The 22,485-nt window shown below is 45.5% G+C and overlaps 1 protein-coding gene across 3 annotated transcripts in view; it reads right to left on the reverse strand.

Annotated features, from left to right (window-relative positions):
* TIAM2 (TIAM Rac1 associated GEF 2) overlaps window positions 1-22,485 on the reverse strand; it is a 228,139-nt gene that overhangs the window by 49,005 nt on the left and 156,649 nt on the right. For 2 of the 3 annotated variants that reach the window (XM_045080146.1, XM_045080147.1), the window contains 4 exons: window positions 21,994-22,098; window positions 21,370-21,448; window positions 18,953-19,045; window positions 17,782-18,045 (listed from right to left, as the gene is read on the reverse strand). In XM_045080146.1, the coding sequence (XP_044936081.1) occupies window positions 17,782-18,045; window positions 18,953-19,045; window positions 21,370-21,448; window positions 21,994-22,098 (541 nt within the window). Of the gene's footprint in view, window positions 1-17,781; window positions 18,046-18,952; window positions 19,046-21,369; window positions 21,449-21,993; window positions 22,099-22,485 lie in introns of those variants that run through there. The other variant, XM_045080149.1, reaches the window with a different exon arrangement.

The raw sequence follows: 22,485 nt of genomic DNA on the forward strand, positions 1-22,485 counted from the left end.
CACACCTGAATTCCTGTTTTACTGCAGAGGCATAGTCTCGATGGGTTGCACTCTACAGATGTTAACAAATATTTAAAAGGAAGAACGTAAGTAAAATCCAGACATTCTCCGTACCTGGAGGAAGAAGCCAGAAGCTACAGTTCTCTCCATCTCTACCACTGACCATGACCTTGTCCAAGTTACCAGCAATTTAAAGTGTCTCTGTGCCTTGATTTACCCAGCTGTGAAAGTAAAATGATAATAATACATCTCTGCTCCATCGTGGTGATGTAAGGGGTAATTAATGCCTTTAAGGTTCTTTGTGATCTTTAGATTTGAGTCAGCCTATCATTACGGAGCTTTAACAAACACCTTCTCTGCAGCAGTCAAGACCTGATGCTATTTAAAGGGGTAATGAGATTTGTCGCAAAACCAAAACGGAATGCTTCATCCATTACTTTGCTCTTTTCACTTTGCAAACTTTTGTAAGAAAGGCACATAGTCCTTACCATTTGTGCTTTAAGCCTACTAAATAACTGCATTTCAGAGGAAAAATAAAAAGCTAAACTGTTTAGTCAGAGCCTTCATTTCCAGAGTTGAGGAAACAGGGGTCAGAGTAATGCACCCAAGGTCAAACACCAGGAGCTAGAATCCAGACCCCTTTACTGCAGATCCAGTCTGGTATCAATGTTACCACCATCAAATTAAAATTCAAGCACTTCTCACTATCAGCACTGACCAACAGTGGGTAAGACAGACTGTTCCTTCTTAGTTGTGGTTTTGGTTTTTATCACCAATCAGCCCATGGAAGTTACAGAGCAGCACTGACTAGGCTGTGAGCTGTTCTCCTAGGATAAGCCGTCACTGGCTGGAGCTGGGCATACGGTTTGGCAAGCAGCATCCTGGGCCATCCCAGAAGCACCCCCCCACACACACACACGTGTACAGATGAGCCTTCTTCAGCTCTGAGAAAGTTTCAGCACATGTCCCCAGTAGTCAGATTTATAAAGAAGAAAATTGGGAAGCTTCTAGGTGTGCTCCAGGATTCTGATCCAACAGTACATTAAAAAGATTATCCACGGGGCACCTGGGTGGCTCAGTGGGTTAAGCCTCTGCCTTCAGCTCAGGTCATGATCCCAGGGTCCTGGGATCAAGCCCCACATCGGGCTCTCTGCTCTGCAAGGAGCCTGCTTCCTCCTCTCTCTCTGCCTGCCTCTCTGCCTACTTGTGATCTCTGTCAGATAAATAAAGAAAAAATCTTTAAAAAAAAAAAAAAAAGATTATCCACGCATGACCAGGTGGGATTTATCCATGGGATGCAAGGGTGGCTCAACATTCCCAAATCAATCAATGTGACAGAACAAATCAATAAGAGAAGAGAGAAGAACCACATGGTCCTCTCAATTGATGTAGAGAAAGCATTTGACAAGATACAGCATCCGTTCCTGATTAAAAGCCTCCAAAGTATAGGGACAGAGGGAACATTCCTCGACTTCATAAAAATCTATCTACGAAAAACCCACAATGAATATCATCCTCAATGGAAAAAGCTGACAGCCCTCCCGTTGAGATCAGGAACACAATTGAGGATGCCCACTCTCATCACTCTTGTTCAACATAGTACTAGAAGTCCTGCAATAGCAATCAGACAACAAAGAGAAACAAAAGGTATTCAAATTGGCAAAGAAGAAGTCAAACTCTCTCTCTTCGCAGATGACATGATACTTTATGTGGAAAACCCAAAAGGCTCCACCCCCAAACTATTAGAACTCATATAGCAATTCAGTATGGCAGGATACAAAGTCAATGCGCAGAAATCAGTTGCTTTCTTAAGCACTAACAATGAATATACAGAAAGGGAAGTTAGAGAATCGATTCCACTTACTATAGCACCAAGAACCACAGATACCTGGGAATAAACCTAACCAAAGAGGTAAAGGATCTGTACTCAAGGAACTACAGAACACTCATGAAAGAAACTGAAGAAGACACAAAAAGATGGAAGAGCATTCCATGCTCATGGATCAGAAGAATAAACATTGTTAAAATGTCTACACTGCCTAGAGCCATCTATACTTTCAGTGCCATCCAGATCAACCTGGCATTTTTCAAAGAGCTGGAACAAACAATCCTAAAATTTATATGGAACCAGAAGAGACCCCGAATTGCCAAGGAAATGTTGAAAAACAAAACTGGGGGCATGACATTACCTGATTTCAAGCTTTACTACAAAGCTGTGATCACCAAGACAGCATGGTACTGGCACAAAAACAGGCACATAGACCAGTGGAACAGAGTAGAGAGCCCAGATATGGACCCTGAACTTTATGGTCAAATAATCTTCGACAAAACAGGAAAAAACATACAGTGGAGAAAAGAGAGTCTCTTCAATAAATGGTGCTGGGAAAACTGGACAGCTATGTGTAGAAGAATGAAACTCGACCATTGTCTTACACCGTACACAAAGATAAACTCGAAATGGATAGAAGACCTCAACAGGAGGTAGGAATCCATCAGAATCCTAGAGGAGAACACAGGCAGTAACCTCTTTGACATCAGCCACAGCAACTTCTTTCAAGACATGTCCCCGAAGGCAAAGGAAACAAAAGCGAAAACGAACTTTTGGGTCTTCATCAAGATCTAAAGTATTTCATGCCCCAGAATCCACTCTCAGCAACACCACCTTAACCTCACATTAAGAGACTCCTATGAACCACCCTTTCACTTAATATGATACTGGAAGGAACAAGTGCCATTCCCAAGAAAGGCACTAGGCTGACCGGTCTTAAAAATCTTGGTATTCCTCAGGACGCCCGGGTGACTCGGTCAGTTAAGTGTCAGACTCTTCATTTCGGCTCAGCTCATGACCACAGATGGTGGGATCCAGCCCCACACTGGGCTCTGCGCTCAGTGCAGAATCTGCTTGACCCTCTCCTTCTCCCTCTGCCTCTCCCCGCGGCTTGTGCTCTCACGCTCTAACAAATAAATAAATCTTAAAAAAAAAAAAGAAAGAAAGAAAAAAACTTAAGTATTCCTCAAGGCCCCTGCTTTTTGTTAAGATTTTTTTTGAGAGAGAGAGAGACAGATGGACCAAAGAGGGCGGGGAGTGGCAGAGGAAAAGGGAGAAGCAGGTTCCCCACTGAGCGCGCAGCCGGACATGGGACTTGATCCCAGGACCCCGGGATCATGACCTAATCATGATCATGACCTGGCAGACGCTTAACCAACTAAGCCACCCAAGCACCCCAAGGTATCTTTCCTCCAGGGATATTTCAATCTAGTAGTACCAGTAATACTGCAAGGCAATAAATCTTAACTTCCTTATCAGATTTACAGGCAAAATGCTTTCAGAGTTCAAAAGATGCAGCGTCCAAGATTCCCTCAAGGTGACATGGAGGCAGCCCTACTTCTCACAGACTGTAATCCCAAAGTCTGAAAATTGAGTTTATAAGTTCTGTGCAGACTTCTGTTCCCAGGGATCCAAACAAATTATAAAAGGTCTATTTATAGTCACTTGACACATAACCCGTATCTTCGCCTTCTCCTTCCTCACTGAACACACACTGGCCTACTGGAGATCAAAGAACATCCACACGGGGCTACAGGCTCACTGGCCGGTGCATACATGATGACTGGCATTTTTGGGTCATACATATTAAGCTTATGAAACCTAGGCTTCTTATCAACATTTTTCAGCCTTTTCTCCTCGACTGGTTGTGGGACATAATAATGACATAATTCAGCAGACATCCAAATAATTCTGCTAATACCATCATGCAAAGATGCCTCAACTTCACAGAAGTGTGATGTGGTCACTCATCAACCAAAACATTAAAGTCAGAATTAACTCACAAATGGCAATTTCGGAGTAATTAGCGTTGGGAAGGTAAATGTAAAAAGCTGAGAATAGCAAGCTTAGAAGCTTCTCTGGACGTCCCTGGAAATTCCAGATACTATAGGAAGCCTGCTGGGAGATTTGGGAGGAAGAGGGATTCTGTACACTGTGCTACGTGGGACTACGTCTGCCCACTTTCCAGGGGCAGCTGGCCAGGGATCTGCACAAAAGACACAAACTAATTTTGTGAACAATTTCATATGTTTCTTTGCAAACAGAGTCTCCCAGAGCAATTAGCAAGTAATAAAATTGAGTAATTTGAATTTGGTCACGGCTTCCCATAACCTGTTAAAGATGTTAATGACAAAAGGAGAGGGAAGGAAAGAAGGATTTATATGGGGACACCTGGGTGGCTCAGTCGTCTTGAGTTTAGGTCAGGGCTGATCTCAGGGTCGTGAGATCGAGCCCCACACATCGGGCTCTGCTCTGGAAATGGAACCTGCTTGGGATTCTCTCTGCCTCTGCCTCTCCCCCAGCCTGAGTGCACAAGCATGCTCTCTCTCTCTCTCTCATTCTCTCAAAAAAGAGGGGGGGGGGGTTCATATGGGAACAGCTTATAAATAGATAATCAGAGCTGAGAACTGGAGAATCAGAAATAAATATATAAGATGCAACAAATCATAACTCAATTGACGGAAATGAAAGGAATTAATTTGTTGCACTATTTCAAACATCATCATTTTCTCATAAAGATGTTTTTGCCCATATACTGGGAGTGAAAACCTTTCAAGTAGGCAAGTCATCATTCAAATCTCCTTCCCCTTCCTTTACGTTGTTAATTTTTTTTTTTAAGATTTTATTTATTTATTTGCCAGAGAGAGAGAGAGGGAGCGCAAAAGCAGGCAGAGTGGCAGGCAAAGGCAGAGAGAGAAGCAGGCTCCCTGCTAAGCAAGGAGCCCGACGTGGGACTCGATCCCAGGACCCCAGGATCATGACCTGAGCCAAAGGCAGCAACTTAACCAACTGAGTCACCCAGGTGTCCCTTTATGTTGTTAATTTTGATGAGTTTTATGGACTATGTATGGGCTTTCAGTATAAGTAACTTTGAAGCCATTTTGGAAGCAGGTGGAATATTCGCTATAAACACAGAGGCTTAACACAAGGTCTTCTAAAGTCAACTCCTGGTCCTCCCCCAAAACTACTCCATCGACAGCTTCCCCATCTCAGATGGCAGGTCCTTCCTAACAGTTGCTCCAAGGCAAGCCTCAGACTCCTCCTTGCCGGCTCTCCTTCCCGGACACCCCACGCCCGATCTCTGAGCAAGCTCTGTGGGCTGCACGCCGTCCCCACTGTGTGCCTTCAGCTACCACAGAAGGCAAAGGCACCATCGTGCCCCACTTATCACTGCAGAAGCCTCCACGCACCCTCGGCCTCGTACAGCCTCTTCTCAGCAGCTGCTGATCCTTTGAAAGCCGCAGGCAGATCACGTCCCTTCTCTGCTCCAAAACACGGGACGGCGTGTTTTTCCGCAGACCTCGAGCTGCCTCATCAAGTCCTCCCTGATGCTCACATGTCCTCCTGGGCCTCATTTCCCACTGCTCCCAGCCCCTCGCTCTTCCCCGGGCACGCTGGGCTCTTTGCCGATCCTGAAACGCGCCACGTACATCCCCATCTCCGGGCACCTGCGGCTGCTCCCTCTGCCGGGATGTCCGCAAGGCTCCACCCCTCAGCTCCAAGCTTACACCAATGCCTCGGTCCTACCGACAGTGCTGCTGCCCTAGTTACAACTGCCACCTGCACCTGGCTCTACTCCTGGTCCCTCCTCCCCAGATGCACTGTCTTCCGTCACACTTACCACTATATAATTTCATTATGTTTACTGCTTAAATGGATTTCCATGCACTGAAATGTAAGGCCCATGCCCATGTGTTCAGGGAGTTTTAACCTGTCGTGTTCACTGCTCTATCTCCAGCACTTCTAAAAACAGTGCCTCGTACAGAACAGGCAGCCACTAAATATTTGTCTAATGAGTAAATTAAAGAGAGAAAGAGAGAGAGAGAGAGAGATCCCCTAGTCTCTCTGCTTGGCCTCAGGCACTCTTCATGGGTAAGGAGTACTCACCATGGGGGCTGGGGGAGGGGGGCAGGTAAGAACATGGCACGCCTCACATCATAGACAACTTCAGTGGTTCAGTTCAGGATTAAGAATTAAAATTAAGCTTCATAGTTCATTTGCCAACTTCATGGAAACAAGAACTCTCAAAGTCAAATTTCTTTAAAGTGCCATAAATTCAGCCTCCTAAACAAAGCCGAGATTCCCTTCTCGGCCACAAGCGGTACCTTTTATACTTGAAACAAACCACATTTTAGATACAAGGTAAGCATGAGCATCCTTTTGAAAAATAAAGTTAATATCGGAAACACAAGACCCTGGAGGGTTTTTTCAAAATTCTTTTTAGAAGCTCAATCTTACCATTCCCATATCCTTGATTCATTTGTGCCTACATTTTTTTAAAGCAAATCTTTATTGAGTGGCCCCACTGATACGTTTGGGGACTTACTCGTGATAAAGCAAAAAGAGACCCGGTGCTGAGGAAGGACAGTTGCCCTGCCCAAGCGCACGGCTCTGGTGAGAGCTCAGGGATTCGCCTCCACCACAGCACCCCCCCCCCATCCCAGCCTGGCCCACAACTGTGTCACTTCTCAGGGGGCAGATCAGCAGCTTCAGGTCCCCTCCCGCTCCCACCTGGCTTCCCCGCCTGGCACACGAGACCCTCTGTGACCTGGCCCCTGCTCACCAGTCCAGCCTTATCTTCTCCATCACCCCCGTTTGCGCCTTACCTTCCGAAAACCCTGGATTCCTCCCACACATCTCCCCTCAGCAAGACCCTGACCCCCCACCCTCCACAACGTCTTTGTGCCCCAAAGACACTCTGCTTCCTTCAGGGTTTAACGCAAGTGAGACTGTCCCTCAGAGGTGGCCCTGAGAATGTGGAACACACATTCTTGCTGACCCTATACCGTCATGGCCCATCTCAGAGTGTGGTCTGTCGACTTCAGGGGCCATTGGGACCCTCTCAAATGGCCTACAAGTTTAAAAGTATTTTCAATAATAATGCTAGATGTCATCGGTCATTTTCACTCTGGGGACACCTGCAGTGGCAGTGCAAGGCAGTCCTGGGTAGATCTGCTCATGGAGTAGCGCACAGAGCAGCGGCACCGACCGTCCTAGTCATTGCTAACTCCATCACCGCACAGTGCCATCGAGAACATGCCGGCATCCATTAACAACGTCCTCGGTGAAGCAGTGAAAACAGCTGACTCTACTAGAACTCAGCTCTTGTGAACATGTTTGAGAAGGATCCATACAGCTCTTATGCAACGGTTGTTGCAAGAAAACACACTTACACCACTGTGTTGCAAGCTAAGCTAACTTCTTTTATTTTCCCCACAAAAAAATTTTTACTCAAAAAAAAATTGACAAAGTATTTTCTTTAAAATGGACAAAGTGTGGGGTACTTGGATGGCTCAGTTGGTAAAGCATGCAACTCTTGATCTCAGGGTCATGAGTTCAAGTCCCACAGTGGGCGTAGAGCCTACTTAAAAAAATTTTTTTTAAATGAAAACATAAAATGAACGAAGGAAGCCTGTCACTTCCAAGGGAAAAAATGGACAGTATTGTAGATATAATTCAAACTTTCTGGAAAAAATTCAAATCCTGGACAATGTCTACCATTGTGAGCTTCATAGTTTCCCAACACCTCAAGACTTTTCCACATGAAACTGGTGAGGATATTAAGGAGTGTGATTTTAATGTTGTATAATGAAACATCCATATTTGAAAGATTGGCATAACCCAGCAATCTAATATTTTCCAAAAAACCACTGCACATTACAAAATCACATGACTAAAAGATCCATTCAGAGTGTATGACAGGTCAATGGACTTTAATTGGAGCAAGTAGGAAGGTCTACAAACAGTGTTTCAGAACCCACATGCAATTCACCTTGAAGGAACTACTACTTGTTGAGTTTTGGTGTAATAGTAAAGAAGAATATCCACAATTATTTGAAAGATCATTAAAATACCCCTCCCTTTGCCAACTATATTATCTGTGTGAGGATGGATTTTCTTCAAATCACTTTCACAAAAACAAGCACTTGCAATAGGCTGAATGCAGATGCTGACGTAAAACCCAGCTGTCTTCTACTAAGACACACATTGAAGAGATTACAAAAATGTAAAACAATGCTATTCTCACTGATTTTTTTTTTTTTTTTTTTTTTTTTTTTGGTTTGGAGAACTAGTTCATTAAAAATCTGCTTACTGTGTTAACATGAAACGGATTCGTCATTTTTACATTAAAATAAATTTTAATAAATATTTTAAAAATATTTTGGTTTAAATTTTTTTAAGATTTTATTTACTTACTGTACCTCTGAAGCAGATAATGCTTTATGTTAATTTTTTTTAAAAATATTTTATTTCTTTTAGAGAGAGAGTATGTGTGTGTGTAAGTGGGGAGAGGGGCTGGGAGAGAGGGAGAGGGACTCTGCACCGAGCACAGACCCCAACATGGGGCTCCATCTCATGACCCCAAGATCATGACTGAGCCAAAACCAAGAGTTGGACACCCAACCACCTGGGCCACCCAGGAGCCTCTCAGGTTAAATTTCTAATACAGTAAACTTTGACAGATATAACCCACATAACAAAAGCCCATTGGGGTCCCTGATAATTTTTCACAGTAAAGGATCTGGAGACCCACAAGTTTAGAACTGTGGGACTAGAGCTGTTATGACGGCGGATTAGGATTGTTGTTGGCTAGTCACACGTCCACCCCACCTCCTCTGTAGCAGCCTGAAGGCAGGGCTATGTTGGTTTTTTTTTTTAAATTCTATTTTATTTTTTTTTTCAGTGTTCCAAAATTCATTGTTTATGCACCATACCCAGTGCTCCACGCAATATGTGCCCTCCTTAATACTCACCACCAGGCTCACCCAACCCCCCACCTCCCTCCCATCCAAAACCCTCAGTCTGTTTCTGAGTCCACAGTCTCTCATGGTTTGTCTCCCCCTCCGATTTCCCCCAACTCACTTCTCTTCTCCCTCTCCCCATGTTCTCAGTGTTATTCCTTGTGCTCGCAGAGAGAATCAATGGTCATATGGTTTCACTTCTTGGGGCTATGGTTCTTCATTTCTGCACCTCAGCCATCAAACACAGTGCTTGACACATAAACACAAATTTATTATCTTACACTTCTGGAGGTCAGAAGACTGAAATGGGTCCACCTGGGCCATGGTCCCTCTGGAGGCTGGAGGAGAGAATCTGTTCCCGTGTCTCTGCAACTTCTAGAAGCTGCACCCATTACCTCACTCACCAGCCTGTATCACTCCAATCTCTTTATGTCCCTACATCTCTGATTCGGACTCTCCAGCCTCAGTTTTACAGTGGGCCCACCGGATAATCCAGGAGAATTTCTCCATCTCAACTCCTTGATCCAATGACATCACTGAAGTTCCTTCTGCCACCTAACTTCTTTTGCCATATTCACAGGTTCTGGGGATTAGCATGTGGTCATTATTGGCTATGGTATGGCATTATCTGCCTACCATAGCCATGGACAAAAACAATTCAATAAAACAGAGCAGAAAAAGGCCCTACCATTTTCACCAACATTTAAGAGTCTCCAGACTGGAATGAGAAAGAAACTAAGAACAATGATTACCTCTGGGTGAGAAAGTGGGTGGCTAAGTACAGAGTGGGATAAATTCATCTATTTTATTCAGTTAAATGCTTATGTGATTTTTGCTATGTGCCACTATCTAGTTCTTCCCAAATTATTAGCTCATTAATCCCATAAAAACCCTAGACTAGTTTATGGCTGCGAAAAGCAAGCACAAACAGATTAAGAGGCGTGCCCAACCAACGCGCCACAGCTAGTCCAAACCTGGAGCAAGACCCCAAGTTACAAGAGCAGTAGCCATGTTCTTAACCACTTCCCTGCACAGCTTTCACTGTTGAACCCTTCGCACCACTGGGATGTCACACCAGACATGTGTATAATCCAAATAATGAAAGACACAGTCACAACATAGCTGTCTCTAGAAGGGAAAGCTCAGGAAGAGATATCCCCACCTGGTCCTTCCTGATGGTCTCAATTCCTTCTCAAGGAAGGAGGAAGTCTGCAGTAGAATTCATTTCTAAGCCCATTACAAAGAACAAACATGGAAACGCAGACAAGCACCATTCAGCAATCAGTACTCATGACAGCCGCAGAAGAGTCAGAGGTTTATTTTCTTTCAGGTAAAAGCCTATAAAGCTTCCTCTTTCAACCACGACTAACTGCTCTAGGCGGCTCACTCAGCCAGTGCGGGGGACAAGATTTGACGCAGTCCTCCCAAACTCTCAAAGAGCTAGTGAAAGGGACATCGCCCACGGAAATTTCATACAGTGTTCATCAAAGAAATTCTGTAGATTTTTACCTGAAAGATAAATTTCCACTTACTATTGGGACTGGTTTTTAACTCAAAATGCAGGCCAACTGTATCTACCAGGTCCCCCTCAGTTCCAACAATGCCTCATCCTCCCAGCTATGGGGCACCCCCACCACAAGTCAGCAGGGTAGCCCCCCAACCACCACTGCGAGGACCACACCCTTCCTGGCCATGGCTTCACATGTGGAGGAGCACTTTGGTTTTATAGAACACCTTCAGTAATGCATTTATTCATTCCTTCTTCCCCACGTTGGCGGGGAGGAACCACATTTATTTGAGTATTTCTTTTGCAAGGTCTTCTGGTCATTGAAAACAACGACCAAAGACCTGGGTGGCTCAGTTGGTTAAGCATCTGCCTTCAGCTCAGGTCATGATCCCAGAGTCCTGGGATAAGCCCCCCCGCCTTGGGGTGGGGGGAGAGGGTCCCTGCTCAGCAAAGTCTGCTCCTCCCTCTGCCTCTGCCCCTCACACCCATGTGCACGCTCTCTCTCTCACTCTAATAAATAAATAAAATCTTTTTAAAAAAGAAAATAAGTGACCAATAAATCCTCTGCATTTTGCACAAGGCAGGAGAGTAATGCAATACTCACCAGTTTTTCAGGGTTTTGTTTTGTTTTTTGTTTTTGTTTTTTTAGATACAGGCCAGGACATGTTACAGATTCCTGCAATTATGGGTTTTCTACAATCTGGCCCCAACAGGCTTTCCAATTTTATTTCCCACTCACACACTAGCCTGGTGAGCTCTATGTGCTATATGTGAAATGCCCTCCAGACCCCACACTACACACACCCCCACAGGTAACTGCCCAGCTACGGTGCTCAAGGCAAATGCTAATCACCTTTCCCCCATTTCTCACGTCTCTCTTTTGGAACTTTTGCTCAAAATAAACAGAAAAATCAGTGGGAATTCTACCTCTGAGCTGAACTTTTTTTTTTTTAAAGATTTATTTATTTGACAGACAGAGATCACAAGTAGGCAGAGAGACAGGCAGAGAGAGAGAGGGAAGCAGGCTCCCTGCTGAGCAAAGAGCCCGATGTGGGGCTCGATCCCAGGACCCTGGGATCATGACCTGAGCTGAAGGCAGAGGCTTTAACCCGCTGAGCCACCCAGGCACCCCTGAGCTGAACAACTTCTTTTTTGAAAAGGATTTTTAAATAGTGAATTATTATTTACAAGCTTTTTACTTTCCCCACTCAACAAGAGCTTCTTGAGGATAGAAAATAACGTCTAATTCATCTTTATGTATCTGCAACATTAAGCAGAACGTTATTGCTTGTCTGTTAAATAAACAAGTGAATAAATGAAGGGTGAAGAATGAAAAAAAGGGACAAAATGTCCCAACAACACCAAGCTGGAGAAGAGAGTCTGTATCCAAGGTCTGTAACTCCCTGCTCAGCTCGGGAAAACCACACACTCACGTGGATGGAAATGATGAAACAGACAAGCACCTTCAACACTGTTATTCGCAATGAAGATTCTAAGACCAACATTCTGTGTCCTGGTAAAGCAGTCTATTTCTCACTCATATTTTCTTAAATTTTTAAAAAAGATTTATTTATTAGACAGAGAGAGCACAAGCAGGGGAAACAGCAGGCAGAGGGTGAGGGAGAAACTGGCTCCCCGCTAAGCAGGGAGCCCGATGAAGGGCTCGATCCCGGGACCCTGAGATCATGACCTGAGCCGAACGCAGATGCTTAACCAACTAAGCCACCCAGGTGCCCCTTCTTCAAAATTTTTTAATGCACCAGTCATCCTTAGGAACTCCTACATTTTTACATCTGGGCATCTGGGGCGTCCGCAGGCCAGCCGCCTTAGCAGCGATCACACACACAAACAGCACTCCCTGAGCTAAATGCTGTTCGTCATCCTACACCAGGCTGTGGAAACCAAAATGCCCTCATCCTCACCAACAGGAAATCAGTGGGTTTGCCACATCAGAGCCAGCTATGCAATTCCACCCCCGTGCCCCCCGCCCCTGGTGACAAGCTGTATAAGGGACACGTTACAATTCCCAGGAGCAATTCCTTCCAAAGAGCAAATCTGCATCTAAGTGGCTTCTGGTAGCTTTGGGACCTACACTGCTCATACATCAATTCAGAACGAGAATGATTCAGCACCGGGTGGGGAATTAAAAAAAGAACCTCAGGCTGCAATTACCTTCCTCATCGGGTGAGCACTGCTGGGCTGATGCCGTCGGAGTGGGGGCCGGAACCTAAGTCCTGTCTCTTCTGTCTGTGGAGTGCACCCCGACTCGCCCGGCACAGTGTTAATCGCTATTTACAGACGGAGACGACGTCTGACTGTTACAACAAGTTCCACGCTGACAGAAAGACTTTGTTCAGAAACTCTAGGCCCAACAGGACACTCTCAAAAATCTGCTGGAATTTCTCAAAATGATGCCATACCCAAGAAAAGGGACTTTCAATCTAAACCACACACACACACACACACACACACACACGCACAGGCAGGAAGAGGAATATGGGATCATCAGGGGCCTGGCACACCCAAGCCCTCCCCTGGTGGCCTTGGTGGCTCGAAACCAACACCAGCCTCTTTGGGGGATTCCAGCTGCACCATTACCCTCTCCGTAATAAGGCTTTACAGACGGGATTCCCGCACCCATCCAATACAGGCTACACATATCTCCGCTTTTTCCGCAGCAGATAACCCAAACAGAAAGCCAGACCCTTAGAGGCAAGAATCAAATGGGTCACTCAGGAACTTAACACATCAGTTCTAGATGTGCTCCCCTCTGCTGCGCTCTTCATGGAGGCCACAGGAAGCCCATGACTGCTTGGTGTACTCGATTTGCCGAATGGGCCTGTGTCTCTGGAGGGCGCACTGCAGCACAAATGAGCTGAGCTCACTGGTCAGCAGACTGCATCTGAGCTACTCAGGACAGTGGCGGTGGTCTGGGGCACATAATCCCCCCCCACCGGTAGAGGAACAACAGGCAAACACAACAGCTATCACTTGCTGAGAAACTTGACACAGATGATCTCATGTAATCCTCAAACCCTTGGCAAGCAAGGGTTCAAGAAAGAGTACGTCCCACCTCCCGGGGTCAGACTAATGTCCCTCCCCACCCAGCCCCCCCACCCCAAGAGAGAACCCGGTTAACAATGGAGCCTGCACTACCCCAGACCTCCTGCAGGAGGCTCTCTGATGCGCATTTCCCAAGCTCAGCGGGAGAGTCTTCAATGGTTCTCAAACCATTTCCCCAATTGGGGCACGTATCAAAGAGTCTCGAATGTCAGTAGCATGCTTCTTTTCTAGAAAAGCAAAGATGCTGAAGAGCAAGCTACCATCCTTGCCCGGGCTCCTTGGAACCTGCTACTTGTGCCGGCACTTTTTTCGGTCAGGTATGTAAATAAGAAGGGTGTTTGGTTTTGCTCTAACCCGAGCAAAAGACTAAAGTTAACAAAACACAAATGTCTGGATACCTGACCAAAACCACAAGTAGACCAAAAGCCCTAAGCCCAATGCAGCTTATTCCCAGAGCCTCACACGTTTTAAGCATGAAATACGGGATCAGTAAACCTTCATCACAGACAGTCAAGATATGCCCAAAACTACCCTGCAGCTACTTCCTTGACCGTCTCATATTCTTACGTTACATATTCTTACGTTACGTTCTTACAAAACACAGGCCTTCCCTTCCAAACCACCCGCTGTTTGTTTTTTATTAACAGACAGAGGACTGGCTTCTCCGGAAAACAAAACGGGAAACCGTCCTTTCCGAGGCCTGGGCTGGGGCTGCCTCTGGTAACGCGGAGGGAAACATGAAACTGAGGGGAAGGCAGACTCTGAGTGTAACTCAAAGTTGAATGAAAAGTTGTTTATCAAACTCATTTAAGTTCTTCCCTTTGTGTAATTTTTAACCTTCTTAGCAAGAAAACGGGACTACTGTTTTCTGATTCATTGCCAAAGTAAAGCAAGGTCATTTTTCATGGGACATTGAGCTGCAGAGGACAGGGAAGAGAAGAATCCTGTTTTCGGAACTCCTGACGCCTAAGGAGCTCGGCCAGACACACACACAGATGTGGGCTCCCTCGTAGGGACCTATTTGGGTGAGGGGCGAAACCGTGTCTTCCAGACGAGAAATCAAGGCTCGATGTCTTCATATGGGCTCCCCCATAAGCAGCGTCCATGCCGAGGACGTGAGTTTACACGTTTATTTGGAAGGTGATCCCAAGAGGTCCAAGGGAGGACATAGGGAAGGTGAGACCGAGAAGGGAGGAAGCCCATCAAAGGCGTGAAAACAAGGTTGCTCCATACACGTGGGGCTCAGGTTTACCAGAACCCCTTGCTGAATCATGGTACACACCAAAGAACTGTCCCCGCAGCGGGTAAGGAAGCTCGGAGCCCCCCACCTGCGCCCATGGTTCCCCGGCTGAGGGCTGCCCTGAGGCCGCACCCGCGCAGGCCCAGCCAGGACCCGAATTCAGTTGGACGCACCGGCCTGCGTGCGGGTCACCCCACCTCATGTGCCACCTCGTGTCACCTTCCCTCTCCCTGCCCCACGCAAGGCCCCTGGGCGCAGTCTCGAGACTGTGTGCAAACGAGGGACTCGCGCCTCTCATCGTCTCCGCCCTGGCCCCTTGTTTTCTTTCCCCCCAACCTTACAGACACACAGGCGTCTTTCTGAGACGGTCACTCACAGGCGCTGTCTTCCTTCACAAGCACCGCTTCAAAAAGAAAACGAATTCTGTATCTGCAAACTGTGGGGGGAAGCTGCCCTCGTGGCCATTCCGTTTTCCACCGAAGCACGTTACTAAGAACAGGGAGGGAGGCAGAGAGCGGAACTGCAGGCAGAAGGGCGGCAGGGCGCTCCTGGGGAGCACGGCTCAGCCCCACCAGCCCCTCCAGACTCGGGGCCTCGCCAGGAAACCAGGGAGGGGTCAAGGGCTCTCTCCTGCGTGCAGCAGGGCCCTGACGGGAGCGGGCGGGGGGGAGGGGGAGGGCAGCCGTGCATGCACCTGTGGGACCAGCTGCAGGAAAGCACTGGCAGCGGACGCTCTAAGCCATCCGTCTCCACGGCAGCAGCTCTCCATAAGTTATAAAGGTTTCCACCAGGAGGATGGCCCCCTGAGGTGAGTGATAGAATGGCTATCTTTTTTTATTTTTTTAAGATTTTATTTACTTATTTGAAAGAAAGAGAGGGAGCATGAGAGAGAGACAGAGACAGAGAGCATGCACGAGTGAGGAGGGGAAAAGGGAGAGGGAGAAGCAGACTCCCTGCTCAGCAAGGAGCCCGATGCGGAACTCGATCCCAGGACCCTGAGATCAGGACCTGAGCTCAAGGCAGATGCTTAACCCACTGAGGCACCCAGGCGCCCCACAGAATGGCAATTTGACCCAGGGCCTCTTTGAATTGTTTCTGTGCGAAACAAATGAAAAGGAGTAAACAGGCTTAGCTGACCTGCTTCATCCTTACTATTTAAAAAAAAAAAAAAAAAAGGCAAATTTGCCACTTTGGCTGCTTTCTATAGAAATTCATTCCTGCAGTACCAAAAGTGTTACAGACTCTGCAGTAATCTCTTATTATGACAAAATACATAGATATCTAATGGGCAGTGAATGTATCCCTCATGAATAATGAATCCAATGTATGGACACACGCATGTATTACGTGGAATGCTCAGGCCCGTACCAGAGCCCAGGGTGAGTGACTGATGGCCCTAATATAACTAAGTAATTCATTAATTCCATCACAAGTTCTGCTTTACGATATCTGCTTTTATATGCCAATAGTCAATTTAATGGCATTTTAAATTGGAGTGAAGCCCCAAGAGAGGAAAGCACTATACACCTTATTGAACCACAAATCTTACATCTGATTTTTTAATTCCAAAAATGACCTAATAAACTCACTTTATAATGCACTCTGTCCGAACAACTTCTCTTGTTGTGTGTTTCCTTCATTTCTAGTAATCACGCAGAGATTTCAAGTGGAACTCCATTATCGCTGCAATTAAGTATAAAAGTTCCTTTGAGTGGGGGCTGCCTGGATGGCTCAGCCGGCTGAGGGTCCTACTCTTGGTTTCGGCTCAGGTCGTGATCGCAGGGTGGTGAGATCTAGTCCTGCGTCAGGCTCTGTGCTCAAGTGCAGAAGGCTGCTTGAGACTCTCTCCTTGCCCTCTGTCCCTCCCTCTGCTCGAGTTGGCTAAATTAATTAATTAATTAATTAATATCTAAATCTTAAAGAAAAATTTCCTCTGTGTCCACATAACATAAAGGGCTCTCTCCTGGGTGCAGCCCTACGCTCTGTCTCATGTGGGGGCTTGACCATCTTCTTTTAGGGATACAGAGGGAACCTACAGGTTTGCAGCAATAGTGGGAGCCTTTGATTTACTTGCCTGGAGCATATGGACTATGCAAGAATTAATAAACTCAGAAATCCAGACTTTCAGATTACTTCTTCATGTTGAAATTTTATTTCTAGATAAATAAGTTGGCATACAACTTTTCCTTTTTTTTTTTTTAATTGAAGATTTTACTTATTTATTTGTCAGGGAGAGAGGGAGAGAGCACAAGCAGAGGGAGGTAAGGGCGGAGGCAGAGGGAGAAGCAGGCTCCCTGCTGAGCAAGGAGCCCCATGCGGGGCTCGATCCCAGGACCCTGAGATCATGACCTGAGCTGAAGGCAGCCACCTCAACCGATCGAGCCACCCAGGTGTCCCACAACTTTTCACTTTTAAGCCTTGCCGAAATTCTAAAATTTATGAACTACATGAAAAGCTTGCAGTTCATGGAAAAAGTAGCCACTTAACAAAAGAGGTAAAGAATTATGAGCCTGAGGAGCGCCTCAGCGGCGCCGTTGGTTGGTTAAGCATCTGCCTTCGGCTCAGGTCATGATCACGGGGTCCTGGAGTCAACTCCTGCATCGGGCACCCCCTGCTCTGTGGGGAGCCTGCCTCTCCCTCTGCCTGCTGCTCCCCCTGCTTGTGCTCTGTCAAGTAAATAATAAACAGAATCTTTAAAAAAATTATAAGACTGATGCACTACCTGCTGCGCCAACAAGGTACCTATGGAAGATGTAAAGAATGAAACTGTACCCAGTCTTCTAAGAACCCACAAGGTTGCTGCAAAATGGGTTTTTTTTGCCTTAGATTCAACTGAATAAGAAAACTTTGTCACTTACGTTGGTCTTCATCTACCTTCAATCACAAAGCAATTAGAATATAAAACTATCCTGGATGATTTTTTTTTTTGAAAGATTCTTTGAGTTTAAAGAATATTCTCTTGGGCAGACATTTATTTTCTACTTCCATGGAAGTGTTATAATTTCTACAGTGCATGAAATTTTGATTAAATCTACTTGGTTGGCATCTGTGTTCTTCTCCTAATAAATGAGAAAGCATTCCTTGAACAGCCTAAATAATCTAAGTTTGCAAGCAAAATTACAGCCTAAAAATATCAGCTGTCGACACCAGCGTGAAGAAGGAAGAAAGAACACAGCCTTACCGTTGGTTGTATTCTTTTTAAAGTTGTCCAGGAACTCCTCCAGAAGCTGGGACTGGTTCGGAGGGGGCAGCAGATGCTTCTGGTCCCTTGAGAACAGGTCACTGTCTGACCAGGATGAGCACAAGGTGCCTTTTGTCTCTGGCGGCCGGGCAATCAGAGTGAGCCCGACGCTCTGCTCGGAAAACAAGGCCTCCATCTGCTTCAGGTCAAGGTGAGACACAGCTTCCCCATTTAAGGTCATGATTTCATTGCCCTTTCTCAACCCTGAGAACAAGGAAGAGGAAACAAAAGGAAGAGAAGGGAGGTGACTGAGGGAAGTTCTTTTAACATGACGGTGAAGGACAGCTAGGAACTCCAACCATGGATTCACAGGGACCATCCCGCGGCTGTCTTCGAAGAAAGGCCAAAATGCACAGATTGCAAGGCTCCTGACAACACATGACAGGTCTCTCAAAGCCAGGATTAAAAGGGACAGTTTGGGGGTTTTGTTTTTTGTTTTAAGTAAGCTTTCTGCCTAACGTGGGGCTTAAACTCATGACAAGAGTCCTGTGCTCTATGGACTGAGCCAGCCCGGTGCCCCCAGAAGGAACAGTGAGTTCCTGTGAGTGAGTGGGTGGCTCAGATGGTTGAGGGTCCCCCTCTTGATTTCAGCTCAGGTCGCATCTCAGGGTCTTGAGCCAAGGGCTCCGAGCTCAGCAGGGCCTCTGCTGCATAGTCTTTCCCTCTGCCCACCCCCCGATCATGCATGTTCCCTCTAAAGTAAATCAATAAATCTTAAAAAAAGGGGGGGGGGATACCATTTGACCCTCATTCAAATTCATTGTTCTTCTATTTACCTGATGTTAAATGCCATGAAGAACAACATTTACCTGTGTCTGTCTGGCTTTCTGTTTCCTTTCCCTGTCTGCACACTGCCTGTGTGTACACATGCTCTCCTTCAAAACACCTCCCCCTACAAATTCTCTCTCTCTCTCCACATATATAGGTAGACATATATGCATATATAAAAATATATGCGCATATGCATTTTCAATTAAACTATCAAGTGTACTTTTTTCTAACGCTAGGAGAAACCATTCTCTGACAAAACTGTAACGAGACTTTCCCGAGGCAGACTGCATCCCACAGTGTTGAACTGAGAGAGCACAGAGACACTCTGTGCCGCACGGACCTTCTCCATATGCCAAGCCGTCAGGGAGAACGTCGCTTATCAGTATGCGGCTGAGATGCTGATGCTCGTCCACCTGCGCTGTCACTGCAAACCCTGTGAGTGGCAGGAAGAGAAGAGAACAGGTCTAAATTCCGCACGCTGGTTAATTTCTCCAACTCCATCAGCAGCACCCCCCACCCCCACCCCCCAACCCCCGCCGCCAAGCATCTTTTCTCCTAAGTATGCAGTGTCAGGGAAGTCACGTTACAGGTATTGAGAAAGCACAGCTCTCCGGCAGGGGCAGAGAAACAGGAACATGTCAGATCTAAAGGATCAAGGAGGGCATGACCTTGCTGGAGAGCAGAGATGCTGCACCCATGTCTCCAGCAGCATTATTTACCGCAACCGAAAGGTGGACGCAACCAGACCGTCTCTGAACAGACGGACGGATAAACACAAAGCAGTATGCACACACAAGGGAACTCCTAAAAAGGAAAGATCCAACCCGTGCTATCCCACGGACAAACCCTGAGGACGTTATGCTGGGTGACAGAAGCCAGTCACAAAAGAACAAATAAATACTGTATGATTCCACTGGTCTCAGAGACTGACAGCCGTCGAATCCATAGAGGCAGAAAGCAGAATGGTGGTTGGTGGGGGGTGGGAGGAGGAACTGGGAGTGACCATTTACAAGTTACAGAGTCCCAGGTTTCAACATGGAAATGGTTCTGAACATGGACCCTGTTCATGGCTGCACGGCAAAGGAATGTATTTAATGTCACTAAGCTGTCATTTTTAACCATTCTTAATGGTTACCATGGTAAACTCTGTTATGGCTGTTTGACCACAATTTAAATTTTTTATGATATTTTTTTAGACGTTGAAACCAAAAAGTACTACTATTGAGATAAATTAAAATTGGGTTTGATACAAAGTAATTTGTTACCAAACAACTCTGTATGGGGGTTAAGCATTTTTAGTAGGCGGAAAGCTACTTGGATGCCTACCGTAGCTGCCCTAAAGGTGACTACACGCAAAAACCGAGGTGAGGCAGGCCTGCCCCTAAACGCATCTCCCTCACCTGGGTGTGCCCTTCCCTCTGATTCCACAGTTGGGAGCACTTGCTCCCCTGCCTGGGTTCCATAATACCGGGAGTTCTTTGACATTAAGAAGAACAATGGGTCCCCCTCACCCTTTTCCTCTGTGCCTCTGGCAGACTGTGATTACCACAAAGCATGCTTGCAAGTATCTCCCTTCAGTTCTTCAGGCACTTCAATGCAAAGAAGATTCCCAAACACCCACCAAGGAAAGTAGAGTGAAGGTCAACAGAATACAGACAAAATGCTAAGAAGACTTCAGAGGGAAAACCGATATAACACCGGGTCAAAACAGACTAAATTAAGGGCGCCTGGGCAGCTCGGTGGGTTAAGGCCTTTGCCTTCACCTCAGGTCATTGTCCCTGGGTCCCGGGGTCATTGTCTTGGGGTCCTGGGATCTGCTCAGCAGGGAGCCTGCTTCCTGCTTTCTCCTCTCTCTCTGCCTGCCTCTCTGCCTACTTGTGATCTCTGTCAAATAAATAAATAAAATCTTAAAAAAAAAAAAAGACTAAATTAAAAAACAAAGAACTTGTCAATTATATCAATTTAAAAAAAGACACAAAGAACAAATCTCAAGAAAACTAACATATTACAATAACTGGAATTTGATCAGCTGGATTCATTTTAAAGGAGAAAAATTACATCGATGTATTCAACAAGATAATAGTCTTTTATGGAGCTATGTATTGATCATTGTCTAATTACTGAGTTCCCATATTCTGTCAAAGACAGAATAAAATATTGAAACGAACTGTAGGACATGAGCTCAGTCCAAAAGGAGCTCAAAGCCAAGTTTAAAGACAAACAAATGGAAATGCAAAAATCAAGTATTACAAAGTGATTTGGATAATATTGACCCTTAATTTTTAAACTGAAGGTAAAGCAATCAGATAAGCCCTCTTTAAGAAAGTTAGACCTTTAGTTAGTTCCTGGGGGCAGGTGGATTTCCACGGAGAGGAGGGAACACGGCAGGAGAAGCCATGAACGGCGCCACTCCTGGTGAGTAAAGAGCTGAGAGCAAAGACACGGAGGAGAATCGGGACTTACTCAGCTCAAAAAAGTAAATTCATTGTGTTACTCTCACCACCATACTTTCAAACTCACCAATTTTTATATTTATTCCTTTTAATTACTTTGGCATTTCCCCCTCATATTAATAAGTATCTTTTGAGCCTAATATAAATACATAGACATGAAGAAAGGGAGAGGAAGTTCGGAAACTACTGTCATGGTTGACACTGAACATGTAAATGTAAAGAAAAAAATATTAGGTCCAAAGATACTGGAGCAAACTAGACACAGACGGACAATGCGGCTCTCCGACTGGGCTCCTGCGCTCACCAAAGTCAGACACGCTTCCGGTCTTCGTGAGCTGCACGTCGTAAACATTCAGTGGAAAGATTTCTATTTCATCATAAACCTAGAAAAGGAAAAAACAACAAAATCAAAACGTTTAATGTCATGATCTTTTGGAAATTTCTTTAAAGATTTTTTTTTATTTTTTCGAGAGAAAAGTTATTTATGAGATAGAGTGAGACAGAGAGAGAGAGGCAGGGAGAGAGCGTGCACGAGTTGGGAGGAGTAGATGGAGAGGGAGAGGCAGATGGCTTTCTGAATCCCAGGACCCTGAAATCATGACCTGAGCAGAAACCAAGAGTCAGACGCTCAACAGACTGAACCACCCAGGTACCCCTTTGGAAATTTATTTTAATGATATCCAAACTGGATGCCAAATTAACACAGAATTCCTCTCTCCCTTACAAATTATATACTTATTATTTTTTTAAGTAGGCTCCACACCCAGCATGGAGCTCAACACAGGGCTTGAACTCACAGTCCTGAGATCAAGACCTGAGCCAAGATCGAGTCAGACACTTAACCAACTGAGCCCCCCAGACCCCCCACCCCCGACAAATTACTGACTTTTAAAATCAAGAGGCCATGGATGTGGTTCAAAGCACTTGCCTGTTCTTGCATGAATTCATACAGCGCAGGGACACAGTACTCCATGTTTTCATCCACTAATTTTCGGAGTTGCAGGCCATAGTGGCTGGGTTCCAGCTGCCTCATCTGTAAAGAAAAGATAGCTATTTAGATTTTCAATGTTCTTTCTAAATTCATCGTTGTCCATTAAAAATCAAAGTGGAAATTTCTGAAGGAAATACTATATATGGTGAGTGGAGTTTAAACCCGTATCTGAGAGCTAAAATTTAAATGTGCAAAATAAAAATAAATAAATAAAAAGAAAGACGGGGGACAAATAATTATTTTTAATTAGGTTTTCTCTAAATGACACTGTTTATCACTAAAAGCAAGAGATGTATTTTTAAGAACTTACGGGAGTATATTATCTGATAGACTAGACTAGATCTTACCATCTCCGCAAATACTGTCATTTTATACGCTGGTTTTACCTAAGTTGTCTCTCATTAATGAAGAAGAGAAACTGTGTGAAAT

This window comes from Mustela putorius, unplaced genomic scaffold (genome assembly GCF_011764305.1).
Source record: "Mustela putorius furo isolate JIRA1106 unplaced genomic scaffold, ASM1176430v1.1 tig00000450_pilon_pilon_pilon, whole genome shotgun sequence".
In the NCBI taxonomy this organism is placed as follows: domain Eukaryota; kingdom Metazoa; phylum Chordata; class Mammalia; order Carnivora; family Mustelidae; genus Mustela; species Mustela putorius.